This window comes from Giraffa tippelskirchi, chromosome 1, assembly GCF_054371585.1.
Source record: "Giraffa tippelskirchi isolate mGirTip1 chromosome 1, T2T-mGirTip1v1.2.pri, whole genome shotgun sequence".
NCBI lineage: Eukaryota > Metazoa > Chordata > Mammalia > Artiodactyla > Giraffidae > Giraffa > Giraffa tippelskirchi.
The window spans coordinates 182,949,063-182,969,616 of NC_137275.1; the positions used below are offsets into that span (position 1 = coordinate 182,949,063).

Here is a 20,554-nt window from a genome sequence, read left to right on the forward strand (position 1 = left end):
AAGCAAAACAGCAAAATCCTAGGATAATATTCAGGGGTTGGGAAGAATTCCCTGGAGGAGGGCTTGGCAACCCACTCCAGGATTCGTGCCTGAAGAATCCCAAGAGACAGAGGAGAACCGTACTAAAAAGGTGGTGAGCTGCAGTTCATGGGGGCAAAGAGCTGAACACGACTGAGCGACCTAAGCACAGCACAGCAACCTTAAAAGGCTTGCAAAATAACAACTGACTTTTACAAGCCCTCTCTCAAATCTTCCCTGCTCACCATGATCAATGATCGACCTGTTATTCGAGCATACAAACAAAAGAGGGAAGCATCTGTGGCCGTTCGTCAGCTAGTTTGGAAGCTCTCTTTTTACAGCATTTGGGGTTCCGTGTAATAAAAAGGACACTCAGCCAACTTTAGCTGCCCTCTTTGTAAACATATTATCTTCTGAGATTGCTGTTGTTCAGTCACTAAATTCTGTCTAATTCTTTGCGACTTCATGGACTGCAGCACGCCAGGCCTGCCTGTCCTTCACTGTCTCCCTGAGTTTGCTCAAACTCATGTCCATTGAGTCAGTGATGCCATCCAACCATCTCATCCTCTGTTGCCCACGTCTCCTCTTTCCCCCAATCTTTCCTAGCATCAAGGTCTTTTCCAATGAGTTGGCTCTTCAAATTAGGTGGCCAAAGTATTGGAGCTTCAGCACCAATCCTTCCAATGAATATTCAGGGTTGATTTCTTTTAGGATTGACTGGTTTGATCTCCTTGCAGTCCAGGGGACTCTCAAGAGTCTTCTCCAGCACCTCAGTTTAAAACATTAATTCTTTGGCATTCAACCTTCTTTATGGTCCAACTCTCACATCTGCAGAAGACTACTGGAAGAAGTATAGCTTTGACTATAAGGACCTTTGTCAGCAAAATGATGTCTCTGCTTTGTAATACACTCTCTAGATTTGTCATAACTTTTCTTCCAAGGAGCAAGCATCTTTTAATTTCATGGCTTCAGTCACCATTCGCATTGATCTTGGAGCCCAAGAAATGAAATCCGAACCGTATTCACTTTTCCCCCATCTATTTGCCATGAAGTGATAGGACCAGATGACATGATCTTTGTTTTTGAATGTTGAGTTTTAAGCTAGCTTTTCCACTCTCCTCTTTCACTTTCATTAAGAGGAGCTTTAGTTCCTCTTCACTTTCTGCCATTAAAGTGGTGTCGTTTGCATATCTGAGGTTATTGATATTTTCCGAGCAATCTTGATTCCAGCTTTGAGTCATCCAGCCTAACATTTTGTCTGATGTACTTTGCATATAAGTTAAATAAGCAAGGTGACAATATACAGCCTTGACGTACACCTTGCCCAATTTGGAACCAGTCTGTTGTTTCATGTCCAGTTCTAACTCTTGCTTCTTATCTTACATACAGGTTTCTCAGGAGGCAAGTAAGGTGGTCTGGTATTCCCATCTCTTTATGAATTTTCCTCAGTTTGTTGTGATCCACACAGTCAAAGGCTTTAGTGTAGTCAATGAAGCAAAAGTAGATGTTTTTCTGAAATTCTCTTGCTTTTTCGATGATCCAACGGATGTTGGCCATGTGATCTCTGGTTCTTCTGCTTTCTCTAAATCCAGCTTGTACATCTGGAAGTTCTCAGTTCATGGACTGCTGAAGCCTAGCTTGCAGGATTTTGAGCATATTTTGCTGGCATGTGAAATGAGTGCAATTGTACAGTAATTTGAAAAATCTTTGGCATTGCCTTTCTTTGGGATTGGAATGAAGACTGACTTTTTCCAGTCCTGTGGCCACTAGTGCATTTTCCAAATTTGCTGGCATACTGAGTGCAACACTTTAACCGCATCATCTTTTAGGGTTTTAAATCATTCAGCTGAAAATCCATCACCTCCACCTGCTTTATTCATAGTAATTCATCCTGAGGCCCAATTGACTTCACACTCCAGGATGTCTGAATCTAGGTGAGTGACCACACCATCGTGGTTTTCTGGGTCACTGAGAGCTTTTGTGTATAGTTCCCTTCTGTTCACGGGGCTTCTCAAGGCAAGAATACTGGAGTGGGTTGCCATAACTTCCTCCAGGGGATCTTCCCAACCCAGGGATGGAACCCACATCTCTTATGTCTCCTGCATTGGCAGGCAGGTTCTTTACCACTAATGCCACCTGATCGAAATAAATAGGCCATATGAGCCCTCATATCAACCCTGCTTCTCTTTGAGGAAAGATGGTCATCATGCAGATAATTTGACTTAATGATAAATGCATGACAGCTATCATTAAGTCGATTTTAACAAAGCAGGGAAACTAGTTGGGTATGAGCAATGAGAAGTATGTCTGTGATATCAGAAGTCCCCCTTTGGAAAGGGCTGGATATACAATGTGGGATTTTGATGATTGCTGTACACTTGGTGTATGTTAATGCGCACAGATTATTTCTGTAAACTTTTTTCGATTCAGATGTGAAGTCCCTTCTGGCCATTTTATTAGACCATGTGTATATATCAAGCATAGATTAAATTATATCTTTTGTAAGATTCCACAGTATTTGAGGCAGTGTATCCTTTTTTAGCCCTATAATGAACATAAAATGGAGCCTTTTGAATTTTGGAAATTGTACATTTTAAAAGAGTTATTTAAACACTGGATCTTCTTAAATAGTTAATCAGTTTAAGCTATGTTACTTAGACATTAAGATTATATCATATGTTGGAAATATGCATAATATCATTTAAGGGCATTACCGCATTTTGAGAAAAAGTAAGTATTTTTTGCAGGGGACCAATAAGGAATAATGCCAGATATAGGATTCATTCGCAAAGCCTACACATAATTTAAGGCTGTTTCATCTGAACATAAAACCCAGGCCTGTCGCAAGCTGTTATGTACAAAATGCTGTGTTAGTTGCACAGCCCCCTGAGAGGTGAGTGAAACTCCACACACCTTGCTGATGGTTTATTTTATTCCTAGATCCCATTTGCTGCCATCCTTTACCTTGTTTCCAAAGGAAAGAAAGCTGAATCATGAGTTCAGATGATGAAAAGAAAAGAAAAAGAAAAGAAAAAAGTATGATATTGGCACCCTCTGACAGGAAGATGAATAAATGGGACAAATAAGACGCTTTCACTGGAGGTTGGCAGCATTTAACTCATGTTTGGAATTTGTGATTCTCGAAGCCATGGGACAGAGCTCAAGCTAATGAAGATCTGTGGAGGAAAGACTTTTGCAGGTCTTCACGTGGAACACTGTGACTCTTCTGTTCAGAGGCAATGGTTACAAAGGACAGAAGGCATGAGCATTTCCCCAAGCAGAGAACACCATTTAGGATAATGCTGACAATGTCTGGATGTCTTCTGGGAGCAGGGGTCAGGGCTGGGCACCATCACTGGTCCTTCTCCTGTGCTGCCAGTTTGGTATCTGACATCAGACCCACCATGAAGGACCTGTCAGTGGGTGGATACTCAGATCCTAAAGAACACCTGTGAGGTGTGTGCTTGGGAGGTCTCACAGAGAGGTCTCTGTGGCATGCTCTGAGCGGTTCTGGGTGAGATTTCTCCGAGTGCGTGTGTGGGAGGTCTCTGTGTGGAGACTCTTAGTGAGGGGACCTCCATTGCTGACTGCTCTGCCCCCTTACAGCAAGAGAAGGGCACAGGGATTTTCCCTTTGTAGTTTCTTGCTGTTCTGTTGGTGTCTCTCTGTGTCGCTTTTCCTCACAGGTGTCTTCAGGGTGAGCTCCCCCTACCCTCAGCACTCACCTCTGGATGCCTCTGAGAGGACCAGGCAGCACCCAGGCTCAGAGTTTCTGCTTGGTGCCTCCCTTTCCTCCGAGCTCTGGAGGCTACTCTGTGCCCTGGGTCCCAGCCGCTCCCTTAGACCCTGTCTGAGCCCGCAATGCTGTGCACACCCTGAGGGATGGGGCCCAGAGGCAAGACCTGGCTCCAGGTAGACCCCTCAGCACAAGCAGACCTGTGCACGGTGCAATGCAGACCTGGACCTGGTCCCGTGTGTGGGGGTCCTAACAGGGCTGGGGGCAGGGCCATTGGAGCTGTCACCTGGATCAGAGGCCCCTCCTGGAGCTGGTCTCTCCACTGCTGTAGTGACTATGACACAGCCCTGAATAGTTCTAGAGAACTGCTCTTGTCTCTGTTGAGAGCCTCCAGGTGCCCTCCCTCCGTCTGGGCTCAGGGAACTAGAGCAGAGCGGAGACTCTGGAGTGAGGCAACCATGAGCCACCAGGCCCCTAACTTCTTTCCTCTGGTCCTGTAGACGGTGGTGGGACACCAATGCTCCTTGGTAAATGCACCGTCTATGGGTGCCTCTGCCACTAACATCCTTCCCCTGCATCCCATCCTAGGGGCACAGCGTCCCCCCCTCAGACCATGAGGTGCCTACAAACACAGTCACGACCATGCTCATTCACTGGGGGAGGTGGGCGCTGTGAGCAGGGCTGTCCTCTCCTCAAGGGCAGGGTGGGACCAGCCCTCAGAGGCCTCCATGCGCCACACTGCACACTCTCAGAGCTGGGAGTGTGTGGTCCTCATTCTTGCTGCTGCTTCAGAGCACGAGAAAGGCAGAGGGAGGGTGACAAACCTGGCCTATCTTGTTCCAGCTACATCTGGGAGAGAAAGGGCCTTCCAGGGCAGCGTCGTCTATCCCACTGTGACATGGGGATGAGGTTTGTCCCACCTCTGGACTCGCCTCCTCATTCTGACATGTGAGTTTGTCCCTGACACTTCCTGAGCCTGAGGGAAATTTCAGCTTCTGAGCACACATCCCCTACCAGCTGCACAATGTCCAGGTGGAGAGAGAGTAGGATAGAACTGAGCAAGATCCTGAGAAGGGGGAGGTCTTTAGGTTTAGTTCACTGTGACATGTTCTAAATGCTGTTGCTTGTTTCTGTCATGCTGGTATCAGGGAAACTGAAGGTGCAGTTAGGGAATTGGGGTGAGGCTGAGTACGCATGCTGGGGTCAACCTCCCTCCATGGCCCCATCCCATCTGGAAGTCAAAGCAGGCACTGGAAGAGCGGACCCTGATCCCTTCCATCCCCCTCAGGTACAGACAGGCTACTACCCCTGCTCATGGGAAAAAACCATTTATTTTCTGAAAGAAAATTTCTGGTAGGAAGAAGCCTTTAGCACACAGAAGATGTGCTAACATGACAGAAAAATGTATTTATCTGCACGGTATGCATTTTTTTCTTGTAGAAGAGTTTTCCTCTCTGAAATGCTGTGAAAAGCATGTTCCACTTCACCAGAAGAGGTGTATTTCTGAAGGAGACCGTGCCTTAGACAGCGGAGGGAATGGCCTGGGACCCTTGTCACTCTTGATCCATGTTGGCAGGCTCTGCCTGGAGGGGAACCTGACTCTCTGGGTGAGAAGGCCCACTTGCTGTTCCTGGGACTTGTCCACTTACTCTTATTTGGAGAGCTATGGCCCATCGGGGCAGCTTGGTGATAAGGGGGTGTATCTCTCCGCATTCTCCTTTGTTCTTGGTAGGAGAGGATTCTATGGTGGCAGTAATGTGGACCTAATGGGTCCTGTAATTCTGCTTTGTACCAATTTAACTCCGAGGCATGAGGTCCATAGTGAAGCACCATCTTCTTTAGGATCTGTCCAACAGCTGTCATGAGAATCTGAGCCTCAATAGCACTGCTGTCCATGGTCAATTTGCTTTTGATTGATTCTGGGCTCTGGACAGTAGCTGTTTCAGGCTTGCCTTTTTGCAGGGGCTCTTCTGGTTCTTTGTATTTATTGGGGAAAATCCACTGCAGAAAGAGCTTAATCCTTTTTTTGAAGTGGCTTTCTGAGGGAACCTGTCCCTTCTTTAGGATTAAATGTCGAAACTTGCTTCTTAGGGATTCTGTTGATTCTTTTGTCTGGCCAGGTTGGCTCATCCCTTGGGGTTGGTAAGCCCTCTGTTCTGCCAGTCCTTTTTTAATCTGTCTTAATTTGGGCCTTGTATATTTCTCTCTCCCATCTTTGGGGACAGACTTCTTGCCCTGCCTCTTATATTTGAGCTGTCGCCTTATGCCCACCTTCTGCCCCTGGCTGCTCCCTTCACTTGGTGTAGAATCATAGAATTTTTGGGAATTGGATGTGTCCCCACGGGATAACATCTGAGAATAGGACAGAGATTCCTGAGAAGCCAAGATGTTTGCGACAAGAAACATATTCGAGTGACAGTCTTTGAGGAGCGTATCAGTGGCACAGTCTTGAAGAAGTACACCAGTTTCACAGTCTTGAAGGAGCACACTGGTGACTCGGCCTTGAGCCTGATGCTGCTGGTCAGTGAACCCTTGGAATTCAAGCTTATGAAACTGTGTCTCAAAGAGTAGATCTGTATTTGAGGCAACAGATTTTGTATCCAGTGAGGGGCTTTTATTGGACCCTGGAGATCGTGATCTCCTGAAATCCATATTAATCGGTAGGGATTTGACCTGCTGACTAGGTTCCCTGGTGCCTTTCCCAGCAGAGTCTCCCTCCACAACCTCTTGGGCCCCGGAAGATGGGGAACATTCATCAAGGTCCACAACTATCACATTAGAGCAAGATTCTGGGGAGGCCTGCCCCCCAGTTCCCTTCTGTGGCTCATTCCAGGCCATTGCTGGACTTGGACTTGTCTCCAGGCTGCCTTGCTCAGTCTCCCCAACAGACTCACTGTGCCACATTCTGCCCACAGACTTGTATGTGGGGGCCTGAGAAGATGGCTTGTCTTCCTGTCCAGTCAGAGGGACATCTGAGGGCTTATGGGTGTCATCAGGTGTGGGTCCTCCCAGATCCCCCCGGGTTTCTTCAGTCGCCTCTGAGGGGACAGGGAGGGGACTCTCCAGTGGGGCAACTGCCTCTGTTGTTATCAGTTTCTCCCCTGCATGGGACTGGGGAGGTTTTCCCAAGCCCTGGGCTAATAGGGCTGTTGAACGGTCCCCAAACTCACAGGTTTCCTTCAATGTGGGCCCTCGAGCCTTTTTCAACTTCAAGCAAAATATGAACTTGAGGACCTTGAAGAGTAGGCTCCACCTGTGCCTCACCCGAAACCTTGTTATAGCTGCTTCCAGCTCTTGCTCGGTATACGGACTGAGGACAAGAGACTCATGGGAGGTGATCGTGGAGGCTTTCCCATCCTGAGAGGACTGTGGATTTTCTGTCTTCATGGGAGCATTTGTCTCTCCCAGAATGTCTAAAACAAGGCTGTCAGCAAGCCTCGAATGATAGACATTCACAGGGATTTCACTTTCATGGATTTGCTCTGCCTTCCTCTCTATAAGGACTCTTGAGACTTCTGGATGCTTCTTGTCTGGGCTCAACTCGCTTTCTGACTCAGGTTTTGCTCTTGGATCCTCCACTGGAGGGTTGGCTGAGAACATGTGCAGATCTTTTAGGATCCTCCCCATATTCTGCCCCACATCATGGCACAAGTGTGTCCCTGGTAGGATTTGTGCTGGGAACTTGGACCTCATCTTCTGTGCATCCTGGCTGCTTTGGCCTAGGCCTGCAGAGGATCCGAAGGGCTCCTCCCTGCCCTGTGCCTGACTAGGCTTTGGGTATTGATCCTGAGGCTGCATCAGTTTCTGAGATACTTGGATTCTGCAGGGCAGGCCCCCCTGTTGCTGCATGAACCTTTCGGAAATGTGGTGCTCCAGTTTCTCCCGAACCTCAGGGCTGATCAAATACTCAGGAAGGATGGAGACAGCACTGTGGGTCTGGGACGACCTGTGGGCCTGGGAAGGCCTGGTCTCCTGGGGGAGGTTGGGAGTGACCTGGCTAAAGACTTGCTGACAATTTTTAACCAAAGAGGGTAGAGTTATCCCTCTTTCTAGTTGTTTTTTCCAAAAGTGACATTCGAGGTTTTCAATTGCTTTTGAACTGAAAGATGGTGCGTTATTTTGGACTGTAGGGCAAGATGTTTCAAAGGAGCCAATCCGGTATTGAGAAGATGATGACTGGACTAGGAGAGAGGGTAATAGATGGACAGTGGTTTTTAACTGAGCCTGAGGTCGTGGATGATATCGGGGTATGATTGGAGTCAAGGATTGGGGTTGGGCCTGGATCTCCACGTGAGCCCAAGGAGGTTGTTGAAACTGGGGCATGGTTGGAGTTGAGGGTTGTTGGTTATCCTGGATCTCCATGGAAACCTCAGATGGTGGTGGACATTGAGGCATGGTTGCAGTCCATGGTACCAGTCGGGCCTGGGTCTCCATGTGAACCCAAACAGGTGGTTGAAACTGGGGCATATTTGGAGTCCAAGGTAGGGGTTGGTTCTGAGTCTCCATGTGAGCTTGAGATTGTGGTGGTTGACACTGGGACCTGGATGGAGTCTGGAGTAGGGTTGGAACCTGGGTCTCCATGTGAGCCCGCGGTGGTGGTTGAAAATGAGGCATGGTTTGAGCCAAGGGTTGAGATCGGACCTGGGTCTCCACGTGAGCTCGAGGCGGTGGTTGACGTTGGGGCGTGGTTGGAGTCCAGGGTTGGGGGCGGGCCTGGTTCTCCATGTGAGTCTGAGGTGGTGGCTGAAAGTGAGGTATGGTTGGAGCCAAGAATTGCGGTCGGGCCTGGGACTCCATGTGAGCCCGAGCTGCTTGTTGCGAGTGTGGCATGGTTGAAGCCAAGCTTTTGGAGCTGGCCTGGGTCTCCATGGAAACATCAGATGATGGTTGACATTGGGGCATGGTTGGAGTCAAGGCTAGGGGTCGGGCATGTGTCTCCATGCGAGCCCGAGGTGGTGTTTGAGAATGAAGCATGGTTGAAGCCAAGATTTTGGAGCTGGGCTGGGTCTCCATGGAAGCCTCAGATGATGGTTGACATTGGGGCATCATTGAAGTCAAAGGGAGGGGTTGGGCCTGCATCTCCATGTGACCCAGAGGTGATGGCTGCAACTGGGGCATGGTTGGAGTCAAGGATTGAGGTTGAGCCTGGGCTACAGTGTGGGTCAAGTGCTTGGCCAATGACAGTGGTGAAGTTACTTTAGGTGGAATTTGGAATGGTTTGGCTTTAGAGCAATGATTAAATAAGACAGGGCATAACTCTAGAGCTGACCCAGGTACTGTGACAGCAGCTACGAGAGACTCACTGTGCAGAAAGGGGAGACCCCAGAAGAGCTGGCTGCTTGTCTTCAGTAGATGGTCCCCCAAAGAGTCAGGATATCGGGGCTTCTCGGCACCAAAGAGCTGTTCAAGTTTGCCTTTTATGCGCCAGAAGTGTTGGTGACCCAAGCTGTCCTGTTTGTGACTCAGTGATTCGATCCTCTTCCCCAAAGAATTCAGGTGGTAGCCTGTCTCCTCCTCTTCTTTCTCCTTCGAAAACTTCAGTACCACTCTCTTGGTGATTAATATCTCCAGCAGCTCCTTGACATCAGGGTTGACAAAAGCGAGGCTACCAGCCTCTACCTGCCTGTTTCTGGGATTTCCCCAGAATGAGGCCTCTGGTGGGTAGAGGGGAAGTCTTTCTTTCTGAGACTCTAAGTGTGTCGAGGTGGAGAAGCTCCAGGCTTTGTCTGCTTCCTGCCACCAGGCCAGGGCTGATCCAGGACTGTTTGAATGGACAAGCCCAGAGTTGGCTGGTCTCCAAGGGGAGTGTGGAGATGATCTGTGTCGGATGGTGCCCAGTGTGAGTGCCGTGGAGTCACCCTGAGTGGGACTCATCATGGAGCCTGATGGTGGTGGGGCAGAGCAGGGTGCTGGAGGTAGAGAGCAGGCTCTCGCATGAGGGGGGCTTGGTGGGAAAGGGGAAGGAGCCAGTGGCCAGGGTGAGAGGCTGTCCAGGGGAAATAAAGGCTCTGGTGTTGGAGAGGCACTCAGGGATGACTCTGAGTAAGTGGAAACTGAGCCTGGAGAAATGGTAGAAGCCCAAGGTAGAGGCTGCTTGGTCAGAGGAGCTGGGAAAGTGGTGGGAGCTGCCTCTTCCCTGCATGGTTGGTGGGCTCCAGCAGGCACTGCTTTGCAAATCTCACCAGGTGAATCTTGACATGAGACCTGATGAAAGCTGCCCTTGCCAGGGAACCTCCCCAGATGTCTGTAGGAGACATGAAGAACAAGCTTCAGCCAGGAGCCAGGAGGACCAGACAGGCCAGGCAGGGGTGGACATCTGCACCCCATAGCCCTGCAAGGCCCCAGTGCTGACTTCACAGTACTCCTGCTGCTCCTCACCCCAGGATGTTAGCCATACCCTGGCCCCGGGACTCCTCCTCCCAGCTCAGCCCCAGGCTGCCAGTATCCCTGGGATCACACCATAGGCTCTAGGAGGAAGAATCACCTAGAAAGAAAGGGTAGATTCTCTACCTTTGCAGAAGTGAAGTCAGGTCCCACACCTCTTCCAGTGCGTCCAAGCAATCTCTGCAAGCTGGAAATCAGCAGACTGGGTCATGGTGGTGAAGATAGGAGCCTAGGGGTCTTATAGGAACTTGAGTGCACTCTCTTTATGGGGACACCATTGGCATAGTGGAGCCCAAGCACCAGTGTCCAACACCACATGATCCCTGAGTGTGATGTTGAAGCTCGTGAAATGGTTTATCACTTAAAACTTTTTCCATATCCTTTACTCCTTGCTGCCCTCACAACCTACCTGTAGGCGAAATGTGCAGGCATCACTTTGCAGTTGAATGTGAGCCAAGTTAAACCATGTGTCCTACGTTTCCTGGAAGGCTCACTTCCCAGTCCAGGTGCTATTAGTCCAATGCACCCCACATGCCCTTTTGGCGAAATGTGCAGGCATCACTTTGCAGTTGAATGTGAGCCAAGTTAAACCATGTGTCCTACGTTTCCTGGAAGGCTCACTTCCCAGTCCAGGTGCTATTAGTCCAATGCACCCCACATGCCCTTTTGGTACAGAGTCTTTTCCAGGCCCCTCATAGCTTCACTCTACACATTGGTTCTGGGAAGTATCTGGATTCTGCTCTACTTCCCACAAGCCTCCCTGTGGGTTCTGTTTCTCAAGGGAGGAGTCCTGCCACTGGCCCCCCTCAGAATCCGTTCAACTGAGCCCCATGGCCAAAGAGATAGAGACTAGCACTTTAGGCCCTCATAGCTGGATGTCAGGACTCACCTTTCAAAGCTTTATTTCTCTTGCTGATCCTGCCTCTTCGCCTTCGTTCCATTCGAAGCTGAGAGAGAGAGAAAATGAGGACTTAAGACCCAAATCTCAGTCTCCTCTCGCTAGACAAGCATCAGCCACTAGTGTCCATACATAATATGACTATCTACATTTCAGTGACAGAGCTCTGTGATTTTTCTTTCCTTTCACTCATTCTTAAAGTGGATAAAATATTTTCTGTTTTCCTTCTTTGAAGAACAAAAGATGACTTTCAATGTGAGATGCACTCTGTACTTCTTTCGTCACTGTTCCTCTGCTCAAGAAACTCACAGATTCTCAGACTGTGGGTGAATCTGAGTTCCATCAGGTAGATTTCTGCTTCCTGATACCAGCCCTGTCCCCCAGCCCCTGTTCTGAGGCTCTCAGGCTCTCAGCACTGCCAGCAGATCAGTCCTGAGACGCTGTTCACAGCTGCTGAACTAGGGCTCAGAGTCCTGCGCTCTGGCTGAGGTTGAACTAAGTATCCAGTCCTCAGCCTTTGTCGCTTTGTTTGGACATGCCCTGGAGCCCCTACCACACCTGGACAACTGATCTGAGATCTTTGGGTAGAAATCCTAGTGTTCACTCTATCTTCTGCCCAGCGTGGTTTGTGCCTAAAGGCATAATGTTCTATTCTTCCTTGAAAATAGATGTCCTGTTCTTTCCCACCTTAAGAATCTCTGGTTGATTTCACACCAGTCAGAATGGCTGCTATCCAAAAGTCTACAAGCAATAAATGCTGGAGAGGGTGTGGAGAAAAGGGAACCCTCTTACACTGTTGGTGGGAATGCAAACTAGTACAGCCACTATGGAGAACAGTGTGGAGATTCCTTAAAAAACTGGGAATAGAACTGCCATATGACCCAGCAATCCCACTGCTGGGCATATACACCGAGGAAACCAGAATTGAAAGAGACGCGTGTACCCCAATGTTCATCGCAGCACTGTTTACAATAGCCAGGACATGGAAGCAACCTAGATGTCCATCAGCAGACGAATGGATAAGGAAGCTGTGGTACATATACACAATGGAATATTACTCAGCCATTAAAAAGAATACATTTGAATCGGTTCTACTGAGATGAATGAAACTGGAGCCCATTATACAGAGTGAAGTAAGTCAGAAAGAAAAACAACAATACAGTATACTAATGCATATATATGGAATTTGAAAGATGGTAACGATAACCCTATATGCGAGACAGAATAAGAGACACAGATGCACGGAACAATTTTATGGACTCTGAGGGAGAAGGTGAGGGTGGGACGTTCTGGGAGAATAGCATTGAAACATGTATATTATCATATGTGAAACAGAACACCATTCCATGTTCGATGCATGTGACAAGGGCTCAGGGCCGGGGCAATGGGATGATCCAGAAGGATGGGATGGGGAGGGAGGTGGGTGGGGGGTCCAGGAAGGGGAACACATGTAAACCCATGGCTGATTCATGTCAATGTATGGCAAAAACTATTACAATATTGTAAAGTAATTAGCCCCCAACTAAAATAAATAAATTTATAAAAAAAAAAAAAAAGAATCTCTGGTTGATTTAGAAAAGTAGAAATAATAATAAAAAAGATTCTATATGCTTGTGAGTCTGGATCAAGGGTTCCTTACCTTCCTGATGTTTCCATGTTTCCTAGGCGGAGGAAAGAATGGGTTATTCTCGAAGTAGGGAAGGATCAGGAAAAAAAGCCCCAGTCCACACAGAAAGGCGAGGATGGTATCGATCGCCCAGAAAGGGGAGCTGGAGTTCAGCCAGCTATCAAAAATGCTTTTCAGAGAAAAGAGAGGATTCTCCTTCATCTGAATCATACTGTTACCCTCAGGCAACTGAGCACAGGGTGTGCACTTGGGGACTAAAGTACTATGCTCACATCATAGAGATGTGGTCTGGTCACAAAGGGCCTTTGGGGTAAAAGGGAGTAGCAGAGGAGGAAGATAGACTATAGCCCCTCCCTAACCATCTGGCCCCACAGCTTCATTCATTTCCCTTCCTCTGAGCCTTCCCCTCCTACCTTCTCATCCTGTTAGGGACATTAGTCAAGTGTTGCTTCTTTCCACCTAGAGCTCAGAGAATTCCTCATGCCTTTGATATCATTGCTTGAGTCCCATCAATACTTTAAAAAAACTGGAGTTCTCCCTGTTCAGTTCAGTTCAGTTGCTCAGTCGTGTCCGACTCTTGCGACCCCATGAATCGCAGCACGCCAGGCCTCCCTGTCCATCACCAACTCCCCGAGTTTACCCAAACCCATGTCCATCGAGTCGGTGATGCCATCCAGCCATCTCATCCTCTGTCGTCCTCTTCTCCTCCTGCCCCCAATCCTTCCCAGCATCAGGGTCTTTTCCAATGAGTCAACTCTTTGCATGAGGTGGTCAAAGTATTGGAGTTTCAGCTTCAACATCAGTCCTTCCAATGAACACCCAGGACTGATCTCCTTTAGGATGGAATGGTTGGATCTTCTTGCAGTCCAAGGGACTCTCAAGAGTCTTCTCCAACACCACAGTTCAAAAGCGTCAATTCTTTGGCACTCAGCTTTCTTTATAGTCCAACTCTCACATCCATACATGACCACTGGAAGAACCATAGGCTTGACTAGATGGACATTTGTTGGCAAAGTAATGTCTCTGCTTTTTATTTATGTATTTTTTAAATTTTTTAAAATTATTTTATTTTCTATTTTTTATCTTTACAATATTGTATTTGTTCTGCCATACATTGACGTGAATCCACCATGGGTATACATGTTTTCCCCTTCCAGAATCCCCCTTCCACCTCCCTCCCCATCCCATCCCTGCGGGCCTTCCCGGTGCACCAGCCCCGAGCACCCTGTATCATGCATTGAACCTGGACTCGCGATTCGTTTCACATATTTTAATTTACATGCTTCCATGTCATTCTCCCATATCGTCCTGCCCTTGCCCTCTCCCATACAGTCCATAATACTGTTCTATTTTTCTGTGACTCTTTTGATGTCTCTCATACAGGGTTATCTTCACCAATTGACTAAATACCATACATGTGTGTTAGTATACTGTATTGGTGTTTTTCTTTCTGGCTTACTTCACTCTATATAATAGGCTCCAGTTTCATCCACCTCATTAGAACTGATTCAAATGTATTCTTTTTAATGGCTGAGTTGTCTCTGCTTTTTAATATGCTGTCTAGGTTGGTCATAACCTTCCTTCCAAGGAGTAAGCATTTTTTAATTTCATGGCTGCAGTCACCATCTGCAGTGATTTTGGAGCCCAGGAAAATAAAGTCAGCCATTGTTGCCACTGTTTCCCCATCTATTTCCCATGAAGCGATGGGTCCAGATGCCATGATCTCTGATTTCTGAATGTTGAGCTTTAAGCCAACTTTTTCACTTTCCTCTTTCACTTTCATCGAGAGACTCTTTAGTTCTTCCTCACTTTCTGCCATAAGAGTGGTGTCATCTGCATATCTGAGGTTATTGATATTTCTCCTGGCAATCTTGATTCCAGCTTGTGCTTCCTCAGTTACATGTATTTTTAAAAATTAGAGACACCTGTTCCCCAATGTTCATTGCACTGTTTACAATAGCTAGGGCTTGGAAGCAACCTAGATGTCCATTGGCAGATGAATGGATAAGCAAGCTGTGGTACATATACACAATGGAATATTACTCAGCTATTAAAAAGAATGCATTTGAATCAGTGCTAATGAGGTGGATGAAACTGGAGTCGATTATACAGAGTGAAGTAAGTCAGAAATAAAAACACCAATGCAGTATATTAACACATATATATGGAATTTAGAAAGATGGTAATGATGACCCTATATGCGAGACAGCAAAAGAGACACAGATGTAAAGAATAGACTTTTGGACTCTGTGGGAAAAGGTGAGGGTGGGATAATTTGAGAGAATAGCATTGAAAAATGTATGTTACCATATGTGAAATAGATCGCCAGTCCAGGTTCAATGCATGAGACAGGGCACTCAGGGCCGGTGCACTGGGACGACCCTGAGGGATGGGATGGGGAGGGAGGTGGGAGGAGGGTTCTGGATGGGGGGCGCATATGTACCCATGGCTGATTCATGTCAATGTATGGCAAAAACCACTACATATACTGTAAAGTCAGCAGCTTCCAATGAAAATAAATTAATTTACAAAAAAAATTACTGTTTTAACAATAGGTGAGGCATGGAAAAAACCTAAGTGTCCACTGATGGATGAATGGATAAAGAAGTTATGGCATATATATTAAACAAAATATTATTCAGCCATAAAAAAATGAGGAAAGTCTACTATTTGTGACAGTGTGGATAGAATTTGAAGACATTATGCTAAGTGAAATAAATCAGATAGAGACGGCAAAGACTATACAATCTCACCTTTTTGTGAGATCTAAAAGAAATATGAACAAAAACACCCAAACTCATAGAAAAAGAGATCTGACTCATGGTTAGCAGCGGTGGAGTTTCGAGGGGGAAGCAATTGTAGAAAGGTAGTGAAAAGGTACGAGCTTTCAGTTATAAGATAAACAAGTACTAGAGATGTAACATACAACATGATGACTATAGCTCACCCTGCTGTATGATACATAAGAAACTTCTTAAGATGGTAGACCCTAAGAATTCTTATCACAAGGAGAAGCTCTTTTCCTCAATTCTTTTCTTTTTATTGTATGTGAGAATGGAAGTCAGTTGAACCAATTGCGGTAGTCATTTCACAACATATGTAAATCAAGTCATCATTCTGTATGCCTTGAACATATACAGTGATGTATATTAATTATTTTTCAATAAAACAGGAAATTAAAAGAAAAATCTGACACAATTGCAGACTTCCGACTTACAGAACCGAGATTACAAATGGATGTTTTTATAAGCCACTATGCTGTTCTCAGTTGCTAAGTTGTGTCAGACTCTTTGCGACCCTATGGACTGTAGACTGCCAGGCTCCTCTGTCCATGGGATTTTCCAGGCAAGAATACTGGAGTGGGTTGCCATTTCCTCCGCCAGGGGATCTTCCCAACTCAGGGATCAAACCCATGTCTCCTGCGTTGGCAGGCAGATTCTTTACCACTGAACTACCTGGGAAGCCATAAGCCCCTATATATTTGTTGTAATTCCTTACAACAGCAATAGAAAAATACCTTATTTTAAGTAAAAATGAGAAGGCACGGGGGTAATGAGCAGGGAACTGGCATGACTCCTGCTTTAAAGCAAATACTCAGACAGCTATATGGAGAGTAACATAGAGCATATGAGGTGGGAGCTGAGATCAGTCTGGAGGTCTAGGGAAGAAGGACCAGGGGGTAGTAGTGGGAAACCTACCAGGTGCCAGGCCCAGCCAGGGGCATGGCCTGGGAAGTTAAAACAAGAAAGACAGGGTCCCTGTTCTCAAGGAGGAACTAGTCTGTGTGTGTGTGTGTGTGTGTGTGTGTGCGCACACACATGTGTGTGTCTGTGTGTGAACTGTGGTATACATTTGTTGTGTGTGTGTGTGTGTATGCATGTGAAGTTTGGTATACATGTGTTATGTGTGTGTGGTGTGAGAATTCTGGGGACCTAGTTGTTTGTCTTTGATTATTGAGTGTTAACTGATACACTAATAGGCAAGGAACAGGGATACTGGAACAACCCCTCCAATGAAGCAGCGTCTATTCAAAATGCCTGTAGCACCTCTGTAGAGAAATACCATACCAAATTACGACCCTACAAATAATTACAAATAAATATTCTTTCCCTCCCGAATTTGGCATCATAAGCATTTCACCAAGTCGTAAACTCTCCTTTCTTTAGTGAGGACTCTTCGCTCATAAGTTTTGGTCTATTTTTCTCCTCTTTCAATCTTAAGAAATACAATTTTTCCCTGTTACTCAGCTTGCCGAATAAGCCTACAAATTAGATAGATGACCTGAGCCGGGAGAAACGCAAAGTGAGCTCCGGAGAGTGAAACCCTCTAAAGTTGTAATCATTCTAAACTGATCGGGCAGACTCAGAGGTCAGAGGTCATATGTGAGTTTTCTTTCCACTTTTCCCAAGCGCCTCCTGTGGCACTGGGAAATCAGAGAGTTTGTCAGTGACCTGGAAGGAGCTGGGCCCAATCTTGACCTTTGAGTTGCATCAAGTCATCTCAGATCTATGGTTGATTTAAATCTTGGAATCAAGAACCAGAAAGACTTCAAGAACTGATTCTTGATTCCAAAGTCAAAGATTCCCAGACTTCAGAGCTTTACACTTAGGGAACACCAAAGCTTTAGAATCATACACTTTCAGAACTAGAACTAGAGTGGTCCAGCCCTCTGGAAATGAAGTATAGTGGGACCCCTCAGGTGGAGACACACCTCCCTTCTTTGCTCCTCTGTCCTTCTCCCCTTCCTCCTCCTCCCCATTCTCATCGCCCTCAACTCCCCCATACTTCCTCACTTTCCTCGTTGAGCATCCCCCAGCCAGTTATCCAGCAGGATGAGTTACTGGGGAGCTTCATGCCAGGGACTGGAAGGCAGGCAGGGATGATGTAGGGGGTGAAGTTCACAGGAAAGAGCAGCTGCAACATGGCAATATCACTCCCGAAGGGATGTAACTTCTCGAAGTCTGGGTGTGTGATAATCCGGCTCACGGATACCACCCGGGTCTGAGGGGTGTGCTGGTACAGCCTTGTGCTTCCTGACAGAACCTGGTAATTCCCCGGGGCTTTGGATTCCCTGGAGAAGGAAAGGCGCTCTGTCACCATCATCTCCAAGTGGGGACTAGCTCCTTCCCTGCATCCTCATCTAACTGCCCACACCCCTCTGGACCCCTCCACCCCACATGACACCAGACAGCCTTTGTCTCCCCATTTCTAATGTTCAGGAGCCCTTCTTTCTTGAGGCTAATTGATACCCTATTTACAGTTTCAGACATATGGCTGGCTTCTCCATGACACACTAGAATTGCAGAAGCACTGCCTTGTTCTGGAAAGGTCCTCGGTGGGGTCATCAAATGAAGGCCTTTTGATTGTACACAGCAGGCATTCTGGCTCAGTCCCAGCTCTAACATTACCCTTCCTGAGACTCCATACAACCTACCTTCTGGCCCCATACTCTTGCTAACCATCCCTTTTCTTTAAACTTATCCATGCCCAAGGCCTGCTTCTCCACTTAGTTCCAAGGACAAAAGATTTGTTAAATCAATGAGCAAATGGGTGCAGGAAATGGAACCTTGCCTGGTTCCTCCACCACAGGTGCTGAAACTTCCCACCTCCTTGACTGTCCTCATGGCTCATCTACTTGGAGACCCGCTCTCATGTTCCCCTCACCCAACCCTTCCCCTCCAGCAAGCCCTCCCTCTCCACAGCCCTTCTCCTGAACCCCCCACCCCATTTGCTCTGCCCTTCTCATCCATGCTGGGCTTTCTCTTCCGACAGGATGGAGACATGGTGAGGTGGGATTTGCCATCCCTGATGCCACCAAGGGGCTTGCACGGAGCATGGCACAGAGTGGGCGCCAATAGACTCTGAGCTCTCAAAGCTCCAGTGCCCACACATGTGCTATGATGCCTGAACTCCCTGGTGACCCCTCATCTGTTCAGAAGCCTGGCACTGAGCCAGCCCCACAGGGCTAGGTGAATTGGACTCCTGAGCGGCCTTGTCACGCTCCCAGGGAGCCCACCTCCCCCTTATGCAGCCTGGCACCACGGCTGCCTGCATGCACGCCAGTGACCATGACTCCTCCCGTGCACACAGTTTCTCAGGACAAATAAGAAGAATCGCCCAGCTGCTGGTCACACATGAGGTCCCAGGCCCCTGCCGAGAGTTTGACACCTGGAAATAAGGGGACACTGAGAAGAAGCTGTGATCTGAGATGGGTCCACACCACAGGGCAGTGAGGATGGACACTGTCAGTCTCCTGAGGCACACCTGTGTTGCGGAACAGATACAGGGGCCAAGGGCGGAGCATGAGGAGGATCTGGGCAGGTGAGCGGGGAGGACAGTCCAGGTGGAGGGTACACAGGCCAAAGGCTGGAGTGAAACACCTCTGAAGGCCACACAGTGCCCAGAGGAAAGCCCAGAGGAGCTAACGTGGGACAACCATCATTCCTTTTCTCGTCTTCCCCTGCATCGCCCTCCCCTGCCAGAGCCTGTGCTGGCAGCCTAGGAAGGAGACTCACTTGACAAAGCAGTGGGCGGTGGTAAGGAGCCAGCTGGAGTTAATGAGGACAGTTCCACAGACGTGCGAGCCCTGGGACTGCAGGCTGGCCTGCCACGGCCATTGGCCAGCCTCCACGTCCCGGCCACCGTAGATCCTCCCCATCACCTTGGATTTCCCACACACTGTGGAAACTCCTCTGCCACCTACAATAGAGACACTGTTGGTGCCCCAAAAGTCACAACCAGGAAGGCCTCCCCGCTTCATAGATGGGAAACCAAGGCCAGGCGTCCAGTGGCCTAGCCAAAATGACAGGACTCTGCCTTCACTGGCTGCCACTGAGGAATGGAGAGCAGAGCACAACAGAGAAAGCCCTGTGGGGATGAGGACCCAGGGGTCTGGTGGGGTGGGGCAAGGAGGGACCAGCTCACAGGAGCATCTCCAGGCAGATGGACATCCTTGAGCAACGCTGCCAAGGGCTGGCTGCACACATCACAGACCTTATTTCTGTCAACTAGCTGCCTCAATGCCTTGTCTTGTAGATCAAAGAACTAAAGGTCTCAGAAGTTGCCAACATTACTTTCTCAAGATCATGGCTTGTAAGGGCCTGTGCTCCCTCCACTTTACCCCATGTCTTAGGGAGGGAGATTTGCAGGCTGATGTCTGTTGTGCTGTGTGATCTGGGGCAAGTCACACCCTTCTTTGACTCTGCAGGAGTCTCCATTTCTAAAAGAAGGAATGGGTTAATGAGGACAGCCCTGGTTCTAGGACTCACACCTGGGAGGGCAGGGGTTGCCCAGGCCCTCTGAGACCGGGCATCCTGGTCTAGGGCCTGGGCTCCCAGGGCCTCAGTGAGCGGAATGAGACCCCTGATCCCTGGACTCAGGCCCATTCACTCAGTAGTCCTAGTGCTTCCCTCCACCCAGCCTCCAACCTCAGGGCCAGACCCTGTTAGTCCCCACTCCCAGAGACCCACAAAGGGCCTGGGTCTTTTCCCACCCAGAGGCCTCAGAGTGGAGGGCCTGAGCCACCTGTGTGGAGGGGATCTCTGGGCTGCCTGGTTGGAGGGAAGGGCAGAGAAACGATGAGACTTATTGGCTCAGGACACCCAGGCCCTGGTCACAGCCGGCCACCCTCAGGCCCTGTAGCCTAGGGGATCTTGGCCCGAATGGAGGCCCCAACGAACCCGTAGCTTCCGGGGCCAACCGCTGCGCTCGCCAAGTCCGAACGCCGCCCCTCAACGCTCGCCCTTCGTCTGCAGTTGGGCCAGGGGCGGCCGTGGCTGGGGACCCTCGCAGCTCCGGGGTGGCCACGTTCAGCAGCAGCAGCCACAGAAGAGACGCAGACTTGCCAAGCACTTGGGTGAGTCCCGCCTCCCTGCCCATTGCCAGGGTTACT

The 20,554-nt window shown here is 48.3% G+C and overlaps 2 protein-coding genes and 1 long non-coding RNA gene across 3 annotated transcripts in view; 1 reads left to right on the plus strand and 2 right to left on the minus strand.

Annotated features, from left to right (window-relative positions):
- Positions 1-11,278, plus strand: part of LOC145514596 (uncharacterized) — a 17,690-nt gene extending 6,412 nt beyond the window's left edge. The window contains exons 4-6 of the long non-coding RNA XR_014060264.1: positions 2,959-3,474; positions 9,940-10,644; positions 10,772-11,278. This is a non-coding gene — a long non-coding RNA (uncharacterized LOC145514596). The remainder of the gene's footprint in view (positions 1-2,958; positions 3,475-9,939; positions 10,645-10,771) is intronic.
- Positions 5,067-12,957, minus strand: LOC145514553 (spermatogenesis-associated protein 31A6-like). The gene is made up of 4 exons (XM_081512563.1): positions 12,676-12,957; positions 11,028-11,085; positions 10,265-10,325; positions 5,067-9,998 (listed from the first exon to the last, which is right to left on the minus strand). Exons 1-4 carry the CDS (start codon positions 12,871-12,873, stop codon positions 5,141-5,143), a joined length of 5,175 nt encoding a protein of 1,724 aa, XP_081368689.1. The 5' UTR covers positions 12,874-12,957; the 3' UTR covers positions 5,067-5,140.
- A 2,737-nt stretch (positions 12,958-15,694) lies between these two features.
- On the minus strand, positions 15,695-20,554 carry LOC145514572 (putative serine protease 47). Its single transcript, XM_081512664.1, has 3 exons — positions 20,343-20,554; positions 19,179-19,362; positions 15,695-17,734 (listed from the first exon to the last, which is right to left on the minus strand). Exons 1-3 carry the CDS (start codon positions 20,539-20,541, stop codon positions 17,434-17,436), a joined length of 684 nt encoding a protein of 227 aa, XP_081368790.1. The 5' UTR covers positions 20,542-20,554; the 3' UTR covers positions 15,695-17,433.